The 20,761-nt window shown below is 46.0% G+C and overlaps 1 protein-coding gene across 1 annotated transcript in view; it reads right to left on the reverse strand.

Moving 5' to 3' along the window:
* qsox1 (quiescin Q6 sulfhydryl oxidase 1) overlaps nt 1-20,761 on the reverse strand; it is a 226,042-nt gene that overhangs the window by 122,560 nt on the left and 82,721 nt on the right. Inside the window, exons 6-7 of the mRNA XM_072511606.1 lie at nt 18,976-19,121; nt 1,560-1,691 (exon numbers count right to left, since the gene is read on the reverse strand). Coding sequence (XP_072367707.1) covers nt 1,560-1,691; nt 18,976-19,121 — 278 coding nt within the window. The remainder of the gene's footprint in view (nt 1-1,559; nt 1,692-18,975; nt 19,122-20,761) is intronic.

The raw sequence follows: 20,761 nt of genomic DNA on the forward strand, positions 1-20,761 counted from the left end.
TCCTGAGCACAGAGGGATACTGTTACTCCTGAGCAGAGAGATACAGTTACTCCTGAGCACAGAGGGATACAGTTACCCTGAGCAGAGAGATACAGTTACTCCTGAGCAGAGGGATACAGTTACTCCTGAGGACAGAGGGAGGCAGTTACTCCTGAGCAGAGACATACAGTTACTCCTGAGCACAGAGGGGTACAGTTACTACCTGAGCGGAGGGATACAATACTCGTGAGCACAGAGAGATACAGTTAGTCCTGAGAAGAAGGGTACAGTTACCCATGTAAATCTGAAAATCTCCATCCCTGAAATTGGCTTTACAATTCTACTGAGAAACTAAGAGGCAAGGTTTTACGTACGCCCCAGCAGTTCTCAATGTGAAACGCATGGTGAAAGTTATCTGAAAGATCGTGGTGTGAGCTCATCGCAGTAAGGTGTCATTGACCACAGTAAAGTAAAAAATCTTAGCATTTATGTTTAATTATGAGCTCATTATTTTCAGTAATTCATGCCAGTTTTGGCCCCATTCTCAAAATGAAAACTAGTTAGCAGGTGTCTTTCCTGAACCAAGTAGAGAGTGTTATTGACGATGTAGAAGGCCTGTCCCATTGTACATCCCAGGGGGATTAGAATTATACCAGTTATATATTCCGACACAGAGGTTTGAGTGGAAAAGATGGAGAGGCTGACCCTGGATTTCTGGGATCACCAAAAATTTTGGAATACTCCTGATGGAGGAAACCATGTTCTTAATTCGGGCATCATTAGAAACTAGCCACATGGCCAATACATGGACAATGCCAAGCTGAATGATGCAAGGGGCCAGTACTTTGTCCCATTCCCTCTGGGACTGGAGTTTCAGTTGAGCCCAAGTAGAGTCTGTCCCCCCTCCGTGTCATCCAACTCGGCTTTGGGCCAGTCGGGCAATCTGGACATTTGTAAAATGGAAATGACAACCTGATTATTAAATCAAAAATGCACATTTCATTTATTTTTCTATTGTAAGAGCTGAAGCTATCATTCATTGTAGAGGTGTGTTAACCATTAGTAAAGCAAGCACAAGATCAGCCTGTTGTGCAGTTCTGGGTTTGTCAAATAGGTGTCAGCCCCACCTCAAGTTGATGGAATGACAGCCTTCCCTCTCATTGAGGCCTTGCTCGATGGCCCTTCTCTTTGGGGTCTTGATTTTACTGAGATCTCCATTAACCAAACGTTGACTCTGCACAGCAGCCAGTCAGTGAACCTGACCAGAACCATTTGATTAAAGGGTTGGGGGGAAATGAGCTCTCTCTAATGCCAAAAAGGGATAGTACAGCACAGCCATTGCTACTTAGTTTCCATTAGCAAGCTCAGATTTTCACCCAGGTGCAAACCATTAATCCCCTCCCCCTCTGGCTCCCCCCCCCCCCCCCCCCCCCCCCTGCACCCCTCAGCATGCCCTCCTAAGAAGAACATCAGCAACTCAATTCCAAGTGGGAATTCAACAGTGTGCTGGTCAGAAGTGAGGCAGGGCAGGACTGAGAGAGCTATTGCTGTGTCACATCGCATTTATTCAAAAATCTTACCTGTTGAAGTCTCTCCATGGTTGCGCTGTGGTCGATGGTGTCAAATCTGGTGCAGTCAGCCTGTAAGCGCCACGCGTCACCCCTGGCAACTGCTGCAAGTAATACGTGTAGAAACTACGTGTTTGCATTTTCCTGTGGAGCGGGAAAGCAGCCAGTTTCAGCACAAAGCACATTCATTAATTCACTTCAAGATATCCCCTCTGGGAATAGAAACACTCCACTTCAGGTTCCCCGTGATCACTTGGTCTGCAAGTGCGGCAACATACCATTCCCCAGATTGCCACTCAGTGCCCATCACTGGCAAAGTCAGCCTGCTGATGGACTGCAACTCATGTTAAGTGTCAGAGGAAGAACACTTCACCAGTTCATATGCATTCATCAGTAATGCATTTGTAAACCTGCTGCACATGACTCGTGGGGGAATACAGCGTCTATGTCAAGAGATGTAAGGCAAATGCTGGAGATCAGGGAGGTGAGAGAGGTGGAGAGGTTTTAGCGAGAGAATTTCAGAGTTTTGGGGTGTTGACAGCTGAAGACAAGGCTCCCAATGGTGAAGCAATGACAATCAGTGGTGGTCCACTCTATCTCTCTATCTGCCTCAAGCTCGGGGCTGTGTTGCTAACTTTTGGTTGGTTCAATTGGCTCTGTTTTATAACCTTTGCTCTAGAGTCGCCAGGTATCTTTATGATACTGCCACGAGGTTCAAGTTCAAGTAATGATCAATAACTCAACACACCAATTAGTAAGATTCAAATCAAAACACATTTATTATACACAGTAAATCACTACTCATGCATAAACTCTACTTTCTAGGCTATTCCTATCACTAAAAGGCCAATACTTAGCTTCGGACTGGCTCACCAGGTCAGAGGAACAAATGGCCTTTTGTTCAGGTCCTGAGTCTGCAGGATTCAAAAGCTGGTATGGACTTGTAGCTAGGAGCGCCTATCTCGTAGCGAGCGTTGACTTGAGACTTACTTGCTTGGCGGCAACAAGACAGGTCACTGTCAAGGGTTGGTTCAAGTTGCTGAGTGACCCTGCCAAAGAAGAACGATTTGAACTTGGGGGAGTTACTTTATAGTCCCCGGGGGCTTCCCGCCCTTCGGGGCGGACCCCGTACCTGGTTCCAAGTGATTGGACTACTTTCCGATCACTTGGATCGATTTCTCCAATGCTGGAGCGGTTCCCTGAGCGCTAGGCGGTCCCTAAATGTTCGTTGGCCTTCCTTTGTCTTGGCTCCTGCTGGCGCCGAGGAGTCTGGCTTGGCTTTATTTACCTTAACTGTTGCCATTGTGCCTGGGAACCACACATTACTATGTAGATGGCTGCTGCATTACTATGCAGATGGCTGCTGGTTTCAGTGCTGTCTGGTTCCTTACAGGTTTCAATACACATGATTTCTGTATTTGCTAGTTTTTGCCTGTGTTGGCTGAATTTCCCTTTAGCCTTTGCGGTTCTCCATTTTAAGTCGGGAAGTGGCTAACTCAGGTGGCTATAGCTGGTTTAGCTCAGTAGGCTAAACTACTGGTTTGTGATGTGGAACAAAGCCAGCAGCACGGGTTCAATTCCTGTATTAGCTGAGAATTCTGAATTCTCCCTCACTTTACCCAAACAGGTGCTGGAATGTGGTGACTAGGGGCTTTTCAAAGTAACATCATTTCAGTGTTAATGTAAGCCTATTTGTGACAATAAAAGATTATTTACTCTTTAGTTATTTTTACTCAACAATACCCCCACTGCCCTCCTACACCCGCTTTCAAACTCTCCATTCCTCAATGTCTGGCCTCATTTATATCCCTCCCATTTGACCCTCTACAGGTGACCAAGCCCTCAGCTGCCCAGTTCAGAATCTATATAGTTCTCTTCCTAAACACTTTGGACTCTGCATCTCCCTGTCCTCCTCGATGACCCTTTGTAAAGCCCACCTTTCTGATCAAACTTTTGATCACCATTCCTAATGTCTTTGGTTCTAAATCAGTTCATTTCTGATAATATCTGGGATATGTATTTGATGATAAAGGCACTCTACATATGCAAGTTTTTATTTCTTGCTCCATTAGATTCCCAGCTGCCACCAATTCCTGCACGTCTCTCTGCCTTTCCAGACAGCTACAATGATGTACTGTTTGTCAAACCTAGCTTTGACAAAAAATAATCCAGACTCAAAATGTTAGCTCCCTTCTCTCTCCACAGATGCTGCCAGACCCACCTTGGCAGTTTAAGAATTTAAATTACATTTTTTTAAAAATCTGAAGATAAAATAAAGTTGCTGTCATTAAAAGTGAACTTGAAGCTGTTAATTGCTGCTAAAAACCCAACCAGGCGGTTGGGTTTACCCCGTTGGCTAATATTATTTAAGGAAGGTAATTTGCTTCCCTACCTGCTCTGATTTACATGTTACTCCAGACCCACAATAATAGATTTGACTCTAAGCTCCACTCTGAAGTGGTCTAACAAGCTGTGTAATTATCGTGTCAAGCATGGCTCAGTTGGTAGCACTCTCACTGTGGGGTCCGAAAGTTGCAGGTTCAAATCCCACACCAGAATTTGAGCATCAAAATCAAGGCTGACACTCCAGTGCAGTATTGAGGGAATGTTGCATTATTGGGAGTGCTATCTTTTGGATGAGATGTCAAACTGACGCCCCTTGCAACCTTTCAGATCCCATGACAATACTTTGAAGAAGAGTAAGGGAATTATCATCAGCGACCAATATGTAAGCTGGTTAACGGGAGCAGCACCGTAGCACAGTGGTTAGCACTGCTGCCTACGGCGCTGCGGACCGGGGTTCGAATCCCAGCCCTGGGTCACTGCCTGTGTGGATTTTGCACATTATCCCTGTGTCTGCGAGGGTTTCACCCCCACGACCCAAAGATGTGCAGGGAGGTGGATTGGCCATGCTAAATTGCCCCTTTATTGGAAAAAAATAATTGGGTACTCTCAATGTATGTGGGGAACTGTCTGGGCGGAGTCTGTACATTCTCCCCGTGTCTGCTTGGGTTTCCTCCGGGTGTTTTGGTTTCCTCCCACAGTCCAAAGATGTGCAGGTTAGGTGGATTGGCTATGCTAAATTGCCCTTAATGTCCAAAAAAAAAGTTAGGTGGGGTTACAGGAATAGGGTGAAGGTTTGGGTGTAGGGTGGAGGTATGGGCTTAGGTAGGGTGCTATTTCTAAGGGCCGGTGCAGACTCGATAAGCCGAATGGCCTCCTTCTGGGGCAGCATGGTGGCACAATGGTTAGCACTGCTGCCTCACAGCTCCAGGATCCCGGTGTGATGCACTTTACAATGCCCTTCGGTCATGAAGGGAACCATATAAATGCAAGTCACTTTTTTCAAACTCACTACAAAGTGTATAAACTGCTGTTGGTTCACAAGGCAACTCACTCCCACCTTCCTTGGGCTACAAGGGTTAGTCTATAAGTGATGCCCTTACCATTAAAGCCAACAGCTGGAAAATGACATTGAAAGCTTTACCGCCAATGTGGCTGACACCTAGCTGCTCTCTGAGGTAGTCAGCAAGTCACTCAGGGTATCAAACCTTTCCAGGGCAATCACCCATGAGCAATAAATACCAACCTTGCCAGCAATGCCACCAGCACCCAAAAAAACCCTGAGGGACACACCGGGTAAGAATATTGACCTTGGGCCGTCATGTCAATTAACTGAGCTATGTGTTTCCCCAATTTTCAATGAAAACATGAAGAGGGAAGGGACGTACAATTTGCAGCTGATGCGATTATTGTCTGCTTTTATACTATTGGTCTAAGTACAAATGACCACCTTGTTGAGGGAAAAGAGAAGGAAACAAAACTGCAGAAACAAGTTACCGGAAAGTGGAAAGTCCACGGCTGGCGACAGTAAAAAAGAGGGAATGGGAAAAAGAAAGAAAGGAGAGGCAGAAAGAGGAAAAGTGAGGCGGTGAAAGGAAAGAAGGAAACAGCTGACTCAGACAGACTAGAGAGAGTTAAAAGAGAGAGAAAGTGAGATAAGGATGAGAGAAGAACGATACAGAGATAGAGGGAGGGGAGAAAAAGATGCAGAAAAGAAAGAAAGGAAGAGTGAAGAGCAAGAAGCAATGAGAGATAAAATAAAGTAATTGGGTGGTCTTCACAGTTTCAAAGAGACAGTGCCCTACATGCCCCTGCCATTAATTCTTCATGACCTTGCTGCCTGATATTTACTGTTCTGTTTAGCCCCTCTTAAAGACACACGCAGGGCTGTAGATCTCTGTTTAACCATGAGCAGATGGAGGCCTCATACTTGATCACAAATAATTTTCCCCTCCACTAGCTCTGAAGAAAGCCTGGCACTTTGATAATGTCATCAGCACCATCCAATTATCCCCGGCGTCTGTCACAGGAGACAGTGGAAAGGGAGGCTGCGGCCAGGGACAGGCTTACACTTGACTTTAGCTTCTTCCCACATCTGTCCCTCTGGCTCTGATGAAATTCTCCCTGGCAAGTCCCATTTACCAAAATGTGGCGCACTGCCCCATTGCTCCTCGCACTGTGCCACTGCTCAGCTCCACAGCATTAATCATCCATTCATAGAGAGAACGTCCCATCTGCTTGTCACTTAACTCGCCGATCGCACCAGTTGCCTCTGCTCAGTCACCCAGAAAAACCCTATTGTTTTCATGCAACAGTTAGGAACATCTTCCTATTGTGTGAAAGTCGTACAATCTCCTGTGCATATTCCAAGCAATGAAATATTAACTGTTTCACACTCAGAAACCCGAACTAGCAGGAAATACACTGGGTAGAGAAAGGCAGGTTTGCATTTCTACTGCGGCCCGTCATCATGAGCTGTGGAGAGCTTTTACTTTTGTTCAAATAAAAAAGTAAGAAATATATTGTTTGCACAATTCTCGCTCATTGCTCTGTCCGCTCAGCCCAAATAGTTGGACGGTGTCCCAGTTTAGTGGTTTACATATTGAAAAAAACAAATCGGCCTCTTGATTAAAGGTCTCTAGGAACAAAAGAACAGGAGGAGGCCATTCAGCCCCTTCATCCTGTTCCGCCAATCAATAAGGTCATGACTGAGCTGCTGTCTAAGACCCCATGGGCACCATTTAACCACTGCGTTGTGCCCGGTGCAGATCTGATCACACTGGGCAAATAGCAGGAAAGGCCAAAATCGAGATTTGCGGCAGGCACAAATCAGTTTGCATTCTAACCGGTCTGCTCCCGATAACGAGTTCCAGATCTCGCCCAGATATGTAATTGACCCCAATTTTCATTAATTTCAATCTCATTAGTGAGGTCGAAATCTAATGTAACGGCCTCCCTGGAATTAACTTGTTGCTCAGCAAGAATCACGTGGGCGTTGTTTAGTGCCCCCTTTTAAAAACTTGAAGTTGGCACAATGGCTGCTGAGGGGAACTGAAGAGGTGAGTAGTCATTTTAATTTTCAGCAGCTCAAGGGCACTGGAGCAACTGTCCCAGTTCTCGGTGGGTGGGGGTGGGGGGGGGGTTTGGCTTGGTCAGGGGACTGAAGCATTCCAGGTCAGGGGTCATTCCTGGGCCGGGGTTGTGGTGAGGGGCTTTTCATCTGTGAAGCCTTCAAGCCATCTTTAAATATTGTGGACACCCATAACAGGGGCAACTACAGCTGCTGCCCATCTGACCTACCAAACAGACCCCTGTTCCTGGTTATATGTGGATGGTCACTTTAACTCCCTTTGACTGTGAGCAGCTGAAGGCTACTGCTAATAAGGAATTGGCCTTGTTAGTTCTGAGAGCATTTTACAGCTGCAGATTGTGTTTGCTACTTGCTCCTTCTGGTGGCTGCAAGTGCCTTATGGCTGCTGTTGTTGTTTCCTTCCTTTTTTGTAGCCGGAAAGAAAGACTTTTTTTCTCAGATACCTGGGTCCTGGAATACCGAGCTCGGGGAACATATGAGACCAGAAGGCAATCCAGTTTGAAGCAATAAAACACTGCGGGACCCGGTGCACAACATTAATCCAAATGGGCCACCTGATGAATCCGTTGAAGAAATGTTTCGCAGATTGATGATGCTTTTGTTGTTGGTGTGATGAGTGCTACATGTAACTGGCATGTCTGCTACATGTAACTGCCATGTCACCACGGGTTAAACACACTGGAAGATGAAGTATGAGTGCAAGCTAGCTAGTAATATAAAGGAAGAGATGAAGAGTTTTTTTCAATGTATAAAAGGTAAGAGAGAGGCAAAAATAGACATTGGACCACTGGAAAATGTGGCTGGAGAAGTAATAATAGGAAACAAAGAAATGGCAGACAAACTGAATAGTTACTTTGCATCAGTCTTCACGGTGGAAGACACCTGTGGGATGCCAGAGCTCCAGGAGTATCAGGGGGCAGAGGTGAGTGCAGTGGCCACCACTAAGGAGAAGGTTCTGGGGAAACTGAAAGGTCTGAAGGTGGATAAGTCACCTGGACCGGATGGACTGCACCCCAGGTTTCTAAAAGAGATAGCTGAGGAGATTGTGGAGGCATTGGTGATGATCTTTCAGGAATCACTGGAGGCAGGAAGGGTCCCAAAGGACTGGAAGCTAATGTAACACCACTGTTTAGGAAGGGAGGGAGGCAGAAGACGGGAAATTATAGGCCGGTTAGCCTGACTTCGGTCATTGGTAAGATTTTAGAGTCTGTTATTAAAGATGAGATTGCAAAGTGCTTGGAAGTGCATAGTAAAATAGGACAGAGTCAGCACGGCTTTGTCAAAGGGAGGTTGTGTCTGACAAATCTATTCGAGTTCTTTGAGGTGGTAACAAGGAATTTAACAAAGGAGAACCAATGGATGTGATTTATTTAGATTTGACAAGGTGCCGCATAGGAGACTGTTAAATAAGTGAAGATCCCATGGTGTTAAGGGTAAGATCCTGGCATGGATAGAGAATTGGCTGACTGGCAGAAGGCAGAGAGTGGGGATAAAGGGATCTTTTTCAGGATGGCAGCCGGTGACTAGTGGTGTGCCTCAGGGGTCTGTGCTGGGACCACAACTTTTCACAATATACATTAATGATCTGGAAGAAGGAACTGAAGGCACTGTTGCTAAGTTTGCAAATGATACAAAGATCTGCAGAGGGACAGGTAGTATTGAGGAAGCAAGGGGGCTGCTGAAGGATTTGGACAAGCTAGGAGAGTGGGCAATGAAGTGGCAGATGAAATACAATGTGGAAAAGTGTGAGGTTATGCACTTTGCAAGGAGGAATTTAGGCATAGACTATTTTCTAAATGGGGAAATGCTTAGGAAATCAGAAGCACAAAGGGACTTGGGAGTCCTTGTTCACGATTCTCTTAAGGTTAATGTGCAGGTTCAGTCGGCAGTTAAGAAGGCAAATGCAATGTTAGCATTCATGTCAATAGGGCTAGAATACAGGACCAGGGGTGTACTTCTGAGGCTGTATAAGGCTCTGGTCAGACCCCATTTGGAATATTGTGAGCAGGTTTTGGCCCCGTATCTAAGGAAGGATGTGCTGGCCTTGGAAAGGGTCTGGAGAAAGTTCACAAGAATGATCCTTGGAATGAAGAACTTGTCGTATGAGGAACGGTTGAGGACTCTGGGTCTGTACTCGGAGTTTAAAAAGATGAGCGGGGATCTTATTGAAACTTACAGGATACTGCGAGGCCTGGATAGAGTGGATGTGGAGAGGATGTTTCCACTTGTAGGAAAAACTAGAACCAGAGGACACCATTTCAGGCTAAAGGGATAATCCTTTAAAACAGAGATGAGGAGGAATTTTTTCAGCCAGAGGGTAGTGAATCTGTGGAACTCTTTGCCGCAGAAGGCTGTGGAGGCCAGATCACTGAGTGTCTTTAAGACAGAGATAGATAGGTTTTTGATTAATAAGGGGATCAGGGGTTGTGGGGAGAAGGCAGGAGAATGGGGATGAGAAAATATCAGCCATGATTGAATGGCGGAGCAGACTCGATGGGCCGAGTGGTCTAATTCTGCTCCTATGTCTTAAGGTCTTGTGGTCTTAAGTCAAGGATGTTCAACTGTATCTTGAGCGCCAGTGCAATATGTGGATTTGGTTCCAGTGAGAGTGGGCCGTGTGGTAGGGCCTGCAAATCAGCTGCGGTTCCTGGTTGGAGAATGGCACTGATATGTGGAACAATACTTTGATGGACAGATCATATCTACAACACAGTTCTGGACATGATGACACATTCTCAGGCTTATGCTCCATTTCTGTTGAGGAACCTATGAGGGGTGATATCACCTGTTTTTTTGTGTGAAAATGAGCTGATACAGCTTTGTATTCGTACCAATTAGGAATGGTGAGGATCCCTTGTTATTTAATGGTGAGTGTGATATGTGGAATATTACGTGGTTGATTTTCAAATCTTTGGTGCTGTTGACCACTTAATAAACAAAATATGCTCAAGTGGATTCTTGAGGGTACATGTCTCACATGATGCATTGTATTTCAATCAAACTTTGACACCTGAACAGTTTGCCTGACCACAGGAAGCATCAGCACCATAGAGGCAGCAGCTACCAATTAAACACTCAGAGTTGGGCATCAGCACCAGGGACATCCTCGCGACCAAAAGGTGAGTGTATGGATCAGGGGAGGGCACCTGAGCATGGTCTCTCTAATGTTCCCAGCAAGGTTCTGGGGTCGAGGGGCTCCTGATGTGGCTGGGGATTAGTGTGCAGAGCGAGGATCTCCAGCACAATTGGCTCGCTGGATGGCACTCTGAGAGAAGACGGGAGGCTTGGGGAGCTGAGGTTCCTGGGGTGGAAACCCTAATTGATTGTCAGTCTCTCTCCTTTTCAAATTTCTTAGAGATACCAAAGTAGACGGTGGTGTCAGTCTGCAGAGAACGCCCTGCCAGAGAAGGCAGCAGCGTCAATGCAAGATGGAGACGGCACCCTACGTGCAGGGGGCTGCCGCACACCCTGAAGACCCAGCCACCCATCAGGCTGAGGAGGAACTCAGAGGAGGACGCCAGCAATGGCCCAAGGTGCACAGGCGACGTTGGTCTTTTGAGGATATGACATACAGCATGTGCCACAGGAGACTGCATCCTAACAAAGAGACAGTGTGGCACCTGTGCCATGTCCTTGCGGACTTTGCAGCCTGTGGTGGAGGAAGACACCCGCTCCCAGTGGCCACGAAGGTCACAGAAGCTCTGAACCTCTAAGCCAAAGGTTCATTCCAACATGTATACGGGGACTTGTGTGGCATTTCACAAGCTACAGCCCACAAGTGCATCTGTGAGGTAATGGATGCCCTGTATGCCAAGCAGCAGACTCTATCACCTTTGAGCTGGACCAGGCCCACAAAGACGTCCAGGCTGGAGGATTCTCCACCATCGCCAGGATGCCCCAGGTCCAGGGGGTAATTGATGACACGCATGTCGCCTGATGCGTAACGTGGCATCAGGGAATGCCCTTCATTAACAGGAAGGGATTCCACTCCCTGTATGTTCAGTCTATGTTTAACCACCACCTCCGGATCATGCACTTGTGCGCACGCTTCCCAGAGATCCCCAGCGTCTCCGAGGTCCATCCCAGGATGGCGGGTTGGCTCTTGGGGGATAAGAGGTACCACTGACATCCTGGCTGATACCGTCAGTGCGGAGACAGAGGCCGAGATCCGATACAAGGCCTGTGCTGTCATTGAGCGGTGCAACGGACTGCTCAAAATGCACTGCACCCTGCAGTACTCCCACTTTGTGGTGGTCTGCTGTGTCCTCTACAACCTGGCACAACAGAGGGGCGACATGCTGGAGGAGGAGGGGGAGGGCCATGCGGTCTTGTCTGAGGAGAAGGTGGACCAGAAGGTTATGAAGGATGAGCCCGGGAAGGACCCGTAGGAGGAGTTGGAGGATGGAGGGCAGGTTGTGGTAAGGGCAGGCATGCCCAAAGGACCAGGGAGGCCCAAATCTTCACCAGAGTTTCATAGGACGAGACTTTGCCTATCAACACGCCCCCGCACCCGCAATTCTCCTCCTTCCCCTCATTGCCCTCTGTCCTCTCCCCCCCACCCCCCCCCGACTTTCCTGTCCTACCCTCCTAGGGTCTGAGTAACATCACCCCAGGTGATGGGCTTGTGGCGGCAGTGTCAACAGTTCAATGTACAAGGCAGGAGAGTGATGATTGAGGGACAGGGGTTGGTCAGGGCAACAGGGGATGACTCCCCAACCCTTCATTGAGTAGTGCCTTGTGATTGTTTACATCTGCCAGACAGAGAAAAAAGGAGGCCTTGATCCAATGTCTCATCCAAAAGATAGCACCTGCAGAGCCTAAACTTTGGGTTCAAATCCTCGGCATGGATCTTAGACTCACGGCCTTGAAGACGGATGTGATGTTCCCCACTGAGCCATTGCTTCTTTAAAAACATGAGTGTATCCAATTCTTTTTTTCTCCAATTAAGGGGCAATTTAACGTGGCCAGTTCACCTTTCCTGCACATCTTTGGGTTGTGGGTGTGAGGTCCATGCAGACAGGGGAGAATGTACAAACTCCACAAGGAGTTATCCGGGGTTGGGATCGAACCGGATCCTCAATGCCCTGAGGCAGAGGTGCTTACCACTGCACCACCCTACACTGAGCCGTTGCTGACACCTTGGGGAAAATAATGAATTGACATGCCAAGCGGTGATCCCGGTCACCTAATGGTGAGTATAGCTAAAGTGACTAATTCATTACCACTGGAACTAATTTGGAGGTGATTTCTTCCTGCTTGGCCTTACTCACACTGGTTGATAGATGGCGCTGCAGGCCCTGGTAGGTGGCTCAATCCCAGCAGCCTTCTCTGTATGCCATCAATTCACAAAATTTGTTCACATTGAAGTTGATGTTGTAAATTGTCAGGCTGGTAACTGCACAGTGACAATTTGCCACATTCTGGAACGATAGGCTCTGGAACCTTACCAGGGTCCCTCTGTGAACAGACACCATAGGAGGTATGCTCACCCTGTTGTCAAGAGTTTCGTCATCCCCCTTCATAGAAGCATTGGCAAGGAATCAGCAGTTTTTGTGGCTGTCTGCCTCTTTTAAAGATGTATTGCTGACAACAATTGGGAAAAGGGAAAGAAACATCCACAAACACACATGCAAATGTGTACACACACAAACACACGTACACACATACACATACAAACACATATACACAAATACATACACACAAACACATCTGCACACATGTACACACTAACACACGTACACACATGCACATACAAGCACAAACATACAAACACATACACAAACACATGCACACACGAACACATGTACACACATGCACATACAAGCACAAACACAAACATACAAACACATACACAAACACATGCAAACACGAACACATGTACACACATGAGCATACAAGCACAAACACATACACAAACACATGCAAACACGAACACATGTACACACATGAGCATACAAGCACAACCACATACACACAAACAGATGCACAAAGATTTGTACACAAACACACATGTCCACACAAACAAATATACACACATGCACCCACAAACACATACACACAAACACATATACACACAAACATGTACACACATGCACATGCAAACACATGCACACAATTGAAATATTTGTTCATATGGAGGGTAAATGGCAGTATGAATTGGTTGGCTGAGTCGCCTGTTTCATGTTGTTAACATATGCGCATTTCTACTTCTATGTATCACTGCTTTGGAACATAGAGCTCAGGAAATCGGAGCAGGAGTAGGCCACTTGGCCTCTCGAGCCTGCTCCACCATTCAATAAGATCATGGATGATCTAACTATAACCTCGATTCTACATTCCTGCCTATCCCCGATAACCTTTCACCTCCTTGTCAATCAAGAATCTATCTAGCTCTGGCTTCAAAATATTTACAATCTTTGCTTCCACTGCTTTCTAAGGAAGAGGTTTCCAGAGACTTACAACGCTCTGAGAGAAAGAATTTCTCCTCATCTCCGTATTAAATGAGCGACCCCTTATTTTTAAATCATAATCGCAAGTTCTAGATTCATCGACAGGAAGAAATATCCTCTCCACATTAACCCCGTCAATAACCCTCAGGATCTTAAAAGTTTCCAACAAGTCACCTTTTACTTTTCTGAACTCTGATGGATACAAATTTCACCACTCCAAAGTTTCCGCATAAGACAACCCATCATTCCTGTAATCGAGTAAACCTTCTCTGAACTGCTTCTTTTCTTAAACAAGGAGATGAGCTCTGTACACAATACTCCAGATGTGGGCCAGGATTCTCCATTGTGAGTCCATCTCTCTACCGCTGCGAGCAAATATAGAGAATTTAGAGCCATTAGGCATAATTCAATGGCCTTATTTTGCTCAAGCAAGAGCGCAACGAGGTTGGTGAATGGCGGGAGAGAGCAAAAATAATAACCGCGCCGAGCGGCATGCTGTTTGTGATGCAACCGGCCTGCTCCCGTGGGTGAAATCGGGATGCCACTGTAGCATGGTGAGGAACCAATAATCATCACTTAAGCCCTATTTCCATACAATTAAAGGAAACATATTCAATGGCCACCCGTGATCCAGCGGCCTCTCCAGCTGACGCCGATTAGTACTCCTCGTTAGTATAGTGGTTAGTATCCCCGTCTGTCATGCGGGAGACTGGGGTTCAATTCCCCGACAGGGGGCTTTGTAGCTGTCCAGAAGCTCCACTGGAATTCTTTTGGGGCTGGTTTAGCACAGGGCTAAAGAGCTGGCTTTTGAAGCAGACCAAGGCAGGCCAGCAGAACGGTTCAATTCCCGTACCAGCCTCCCCGAACAGGCGCCGGAATGTGGCGACTAGGGGCTTTTCACAGTAACTTCATTTGAAGCCTACTTGTGACAATAAGCGATTTTCATTTCATTTCTTTTGAAAAACGTGAACCTGGTGGAAGGGCTGCTGCGGGGAGCTGAGGAGGTGGGCAGCCATCTTCGCTCACAGGCAATGGGCCCGGGGCACTGGGCTTGCTGCCCCTGCTCTCGGAAGGGGCAATCCCGGTTGGGGGTGGACGGAATTGGAGATGAAGGGGTGTGCTATGCTGGGGGGAGACAACTGTGCGCTGGTCCTCCATGCCAACTCCTGGACCATGTATTCCCATTCTGGGGGCAACCCTAGTCTCTGCCTGTCTGCCCCACTGACCATCCGTAAATTCCACTGACTGCTGAGGTATCTGGCTGTACGGCTGAAGTATCTCGCTAATTGGGAATTGGCAATGAAATGAAAATGAAATGAAATGAAAATCACTTATTGTCACAAGTAGGCTTCAAATGAAGTTACTGTGAAAAGCCCCTAGTTGCCACATTCCAGCGCCTGTTCGGGGAGGCTGGTACGGGAATCGAACCGTGCTGCTGGCCTGCCTGAGTCTGCTTTAAAAGCCAGTTATTTAGCCCACTGTGCTAAATCAGCCCCTGTCATACCCAGATCGAACCTGGATCCTCAGCACCGTAGTCCTAGTGCTAATCACTGTGCCGTGCTGCCCCATAATGATAATTATATTCATATTTTTAATATAATGTTAACATTAGTATATGTATGTTTTGTTATGTTTCCTTTGTAACATGAGCGGCTTCCTTGTGTTGCATTTGTCAAGGAAGGTCGAGACGTGTAAATAACTTCAACTCATTTATTTACACTTTTATAACTTGAGTTCGACACTACTGCTAATCCTATTATAGCTACCTAACTGACTAACCATCTGCTGTCTTCCACGTGGTGGGTGTGATAATGAATCAACCCTGTGCCTCTCCTCACTGACTGTCTCCACTGGCCAAAGGGGCTGATCATGTGTGTGGGGTCCTTTATGTATGGGTTGGTGTAATGCCCCCCTGTGGTCGTGTCACCTCCTTGTGTATCGTGAATGTCCATTGGTCACCTCCTATCTAACTTATCTGTTGGTTGAGTGTGTGTGTGTGATGTTTCTGGTGCTCCCTCTAGTGTCTGTCTAGCTTACATGTATTTACAGTGATGCACATCACCACAATGTATATTATAACCAATGAGAACCGCCCTTCAATCGTGGTATGTGGGGCTCATAGCCTAGCATACCAATGACACCTTGATACAGGGACACTGTGCTTGCACACTGTGGGGAGCAGCACCACAGATGCAGCAACCAATCTCCAAACACGCAGGGATGGGCCCGAGTCCCGGGCATATGTCACGATCGGATGTGCATGGGAAGGGCGTGTCGGGTGGGGGTGGGGGGACAGCGGGGAGGGACCAGGACCCCATCTCTGGGGGTGAGGTGGGGCATGAGATTAGAGGTTGGCCCACATCTCGGAACAAAGAGCCAGAGGCGTCATACTGGTTGTGGTGAGGGCATTTTAATGTTTATCGTCCAAGTGTACAACACTGTTCCATCTCTCCTGATGGTGCCACCCCATGATCCCCACCCACCCTCCCTACCCCCCCAACCCCAGAACGTCCCCTTCATCTTACCAGTCATTTTGCAAATAGAGAGCAGAATGCACTTGAAATTACAGTCCGCAGTGCACACAATTAAGGGTCTTATTGTTATGGGCCTTCGGTCATGCTGGGTGCGATTCAGTGGCCACATTGCGCTCGTGTGAGAGCGCAACAAGACTAGTGAATGGAAGGAGAGGCCTAAAACAAGAACCGAGCCGGGCGCCAAACAGTTTGCAATGCAACCGGACCGCCCCCGCAGGCAAAATCGGGATCCCGCCGTAGCGTGGCGAGAAGCTAATATCACCACTTAAACCATATTTCCATACAGTTAACGGGAGCCACCCCATATCCAACGGCCTCCCGTAATCCAGGCAATGAGCGCAGGCAAACAGGCTTTTCGCTCAAGGGCAACGTGGCCACTGAATCGCGTCCAGCATGTCCGAAGGCCCATAACAATAAGACCCTTAATTGTCTATACTGCAGATTGTAATTTCAAGTGCATTCTGCTCTCTATTTGCAAAATGACAGCACAATGAAGCAGAAGTGTCAACTAATATTACATAAATGACAGAAATGAACTGTTACCCTTTTCACCAGCTCCAGTTACCATCACAATAATAGATTATTCAACTTTCCTTCTTGTTACAGTCAGTTAACAAATCATCAGTCTCTGAACTGATTGGCACTAAGCCTAAAAGTGAGATCTTATCATCTCACGCAGGCTGGCCCAGGATCAAACTGGCACATTTTGCTTTTCCAGATAGAGGTGAGCAAACAAAGCTGGCTTCTGACCACTCGTTCTACTCTTTGGGCTGAGGATTGGCTTTCTAAACTGCCAATTAAATTCGAGAATGAAAGACCCCCCCTCAGCAGAAATACGATGGCAACTGCATTGCCTATTTTAGTTAAAGCCTTTTCCCACCCATTATTCAAGTATTAGATGAAGATCATTCTAACACTCAAAGGTGCAAACAGGTCTGGGATCTGTTCAATAGCCTGCCATTGTCTCAGAACAGATTGCACACTGGACTCCAGTTTTTAGCTAAATGGCAACATGAAAAAATACTGTTTGAAGATGTTTAACACAATATACATAAATAACATTTGTAATAATAATAATTATTTTTAAAAATAAATTTAGAGTACCCACTTATTTTTTTCCCAATTAAGGGGCAGTTTAGCAGGGCCAATCCACCTACCCTGCACATCTTTGGGTTGTGGGGGTGAAACCCACGCAGACACGGGGAGAATGTGAAAACTCCACTCGGACAGTGACCCAGAGCCGGGATCGAACCTGGGTCCTCAGCACAGTAGTCCCAGTGCTAATCACTGCGTCTCATGCCGCCCCATAATGATAATTATATTCATATTTTTAATATAATGCTAACATTAGTATTTAATTATTATAACCAATGAGAGTCACCCTTTTATGATGCTTTATGAAGGAAAAGTTTCAGTAGGGGACTGTCCGGCCGGTCAGTTCAATTAGTAGCCTCTGAATCGGACGGTTGTCGGTCCAAGTCCCACTTTGGAAACTCAAGCACAAAATCTAGATTGCCACTCAAGCGCGGACCCGCTGTACTTTCTGGATGAGATGTTAAACTGAGTCTGCTCTTTCAGGTGGTGTAGAAGACCCATGGCACAATTCGAAGAGTAAGGGAGAATACCATCCAATGGGTAAGGACTTGGTTCCACGCCCATCTTTTGTGTTACCCAAACAGGCTTTGCAAAGGCTGACATTTTTAACACATTAAATTGGTGTGTACATTTCATCGAACACATTATGAAAACACTCTGCTTTCCTGTACAGGTATTTTGAATGTTACAAGGTGTTAAACCGTATGGCACACAATAGCAGCTATTTTAGTGAGGTTAGAATCAACCAGGAGGACTATAGGACCAGAGGTAGCCACTTAGCCTTCAAACCTGTTCGATCATTACATAAAGTAATGGCTGATTTGCGGCCCACCTTCATATGCCTGTATTTGACCCTTAAAATCCTTGGTGAACAAAAATCTATCAACACAAAGTTAAAATTTACAATTGATCTAGCATCAATTTCCCTTTGCAGAAAAGAGTTCCAAACCTCGACCATCCTTTATGTGTGGAAGTGTTTTCTAATTTCACTCCTGGAAGAGCTGCCTCTAATTTTAAGTCTAAATCCGCCAGGCTCCCCAATCAGCACAACTACTTCCTCTCCGTCTTCCCTACCTATCCCGCTTAATAACTTGAAAATTCAACCAAGTCCTCCCACAAGGAGGGGGACACAAGTCTCGTTTGTGCTGTCTCTCCTGCTAAATTAACCCTGGGGATAAACAGTGGGCTTCCCCAACCCATTCACTGGGCTTTCTGAAAGAAAGTTTCACTGTACTATTTCTCTGTAATTGAAATTGCTAATGTTCAAAATAAAGGTTTTAAAATGTTTTTTAGGATAATGCATATTTTACAGGAACACGATTGTACATCAGCTGTTGTCCAGTTAGTAGCATTCTCGTCTCTGAATCAGAGTGCTGCGTCACTAAACAGCCGGTGTCTTCAAGACACAAATTTCAGCATGATTCAAATCACCTAAATTGGTTACTTGGTTGTGACAGAAGGTTATGAACTGGACATAACGTGTGATATTGAGAGGCGGAGATGTGATGCCTCAGAAATAATTCAGAATAAGGAAACATCCAACAATGTTCAGCTCAATGAGAATGGTGCACACAACATAGAACCACAGCATCCTAAAGTGCAAAAGGAGGCCATTCGGTCCATCCAGTCTTCACCGACCCTCTGAAAGAGCACCCTATCTAGGCCCACTCCCCTACCCTATCCCTGTAACCCATAACCCCACCTCACCTGCACATCTTTTGACACTAAGGGGAAATTTTGGCATGGCCAATCTACCTTCTCCAGCGAAGAGTGATCATAGCATGATAGAATTTCAAATTCAGCTTGAGGGCAGGAAACATGTCCTGTATTAATAGCTATAATGGTCAGTAGTTTACAATGGGGCTACGTGGCACACAAAGCATGCAATGCACTTGTAACTGGAGAATTATACATACACTGTGATCTTCCTCTGTGTGTTGTTAGCAAAGTACAGATAGCAAGATGGGATCTCCTGAACACCAAGTGTCTTTGTGAGGTTCTCCTCACTGCTCAGAACTCTGCGTACAGCGATGTTCTCATACTGCAGCATATCCAGGATCACCTATGGGGAAAACAAGCACAGAAGCTTCCATCAAACCACCTAGAAAAAGAGAGCCTGAAATAACACAACAGGAGAAAGGAGTTGCATGGGCAACGTTGGTTCTGCTGATCATTTTAGTCTCGCTTTAGGGATTCCCATTTCATATTGTCATGTGAGAGTACCTTTAAGAAATGGGTGTTTAAGAAATGTACCTTTAAGAAATGGGTGTTTATCAGTGATGTCAGAGTGTGGGTGGAGCTGGGCTGTCTGTCAGCTTTTTACTTTCTTTTAAGCTGTTTGCTGCAGGGTGTGTTTTAGTTTTGTTTTCAGAGCTGGATAGCTGCAGTCACAGCCAGAAGGTGTATGAGTCTCTCGCTCTGTAATCTAAAGACTGTAAATTGATCCTTTGGTGATTTAAAATGAATACCTGCTCTCAGTAGTGACTTTAACCTGATGTGCTTCTGTTTAAAGGTTTTTTTCAATTTTATGGATGTTAAAAGGACAGCTTAAGCATTACTTAGTGTTGTAATCTTTAGGGGTTGTATTTGAATTGATGGTTGCTGAGATCTTCACTGTATGTTTTTAAAAGGTTAACTTGAGTTCATGGAATAAACATTGTTTTGCTTTAAAAAATACTTTTCCATTTCTGCTGTACCACAACTGTAGAGTGAGCAGTGTGCTCCCCATATGACAATCTATTAAAAGTTGTGGGTCAGGTGAACTCCATGATACACTTTGGGGTTCTCTAAACCCTGGCCCATAACAATATTCAGAATATTTTCTTCCCCCCCGGCCCCCACTCACCCCAAAAGTGATGAATTTGCCTGCTGCGAATCTTACCAAAGGAAGGACTAACAAGTAACTTACCTCAAAACTCAAGCCAATCAGTTTAAACAGTGATAGGAATGGTTCCTGAACAGCAATAACGGAAGCTGCTCCTATACTTGACATTGAAGTAACACACTGATTGGAAACTTTATACTGAAGCACTCCAGTGCAGCTTGAAAATTCTCAGTTCCCCATTGAAGTAATGATAGTCAACCACTTTTGTTAAAAACACAGGAAACTAGGAACGTTAAAATGAAATATAACATTTCAAGGTATTTCTTTCTACTGTCTTTTAGATGAGATGTTAACCATAGAACCCAAAGAATTCCGACAGAGCAGAAGGAGGCCATTCAGCCCATCGAATCTGAGGCCTGAGGCCCTATCTATATTCTTGGGTGGATGTAAAAGATGCCATGACATTGTTTGGCTGAAGAACAGGGGGCTTATCCCTGGTGCCTTGGCCAATATTTATTCCTCAATAATGCTTTGCATGACAGTTTAGAGCACTTAACAAACGCCTTTGTCATTTATGTGGACAACTAAGTGGAAAAAAGGGACTGGATTCTCCATTGCAAATCCGCCCAGCTACTGCTGCTAGCTAGGACAGAGAATTTGGCTGTGCTATTCGTTGGAGGAGGGATTCTCTACTCATGCCACTTGTCATTGGGCTTTCCCATTGAAACCACCCAACACTGCCGGGAAACCCATGGGTGGGGGTGCGCTACTGGCGGGACCAGAGAATCCAGCCGCCAGAGTATGACCGGAGAATCCCGCCCCCAGTTCCACTTTTGTAGAACTGAAACTCATCATTGTAAAACACAAAAACAGTTCTC

Source organism: Scyliorhinus torazame, chromosome 7 (assembly GCF_047496885.1).
Source record: "Scyliorhinus torazame isolate Kashiwa2021f chromosome 7, sScyTor2.1, whole genome shotgun sequence".
NCBI lineage: Eukaryota > Metazoa > Chordata > Chondrichthyes > Carcharhiniformes > Scyliorhinidae > Scyliorhinus > Scyliorhinus torazame.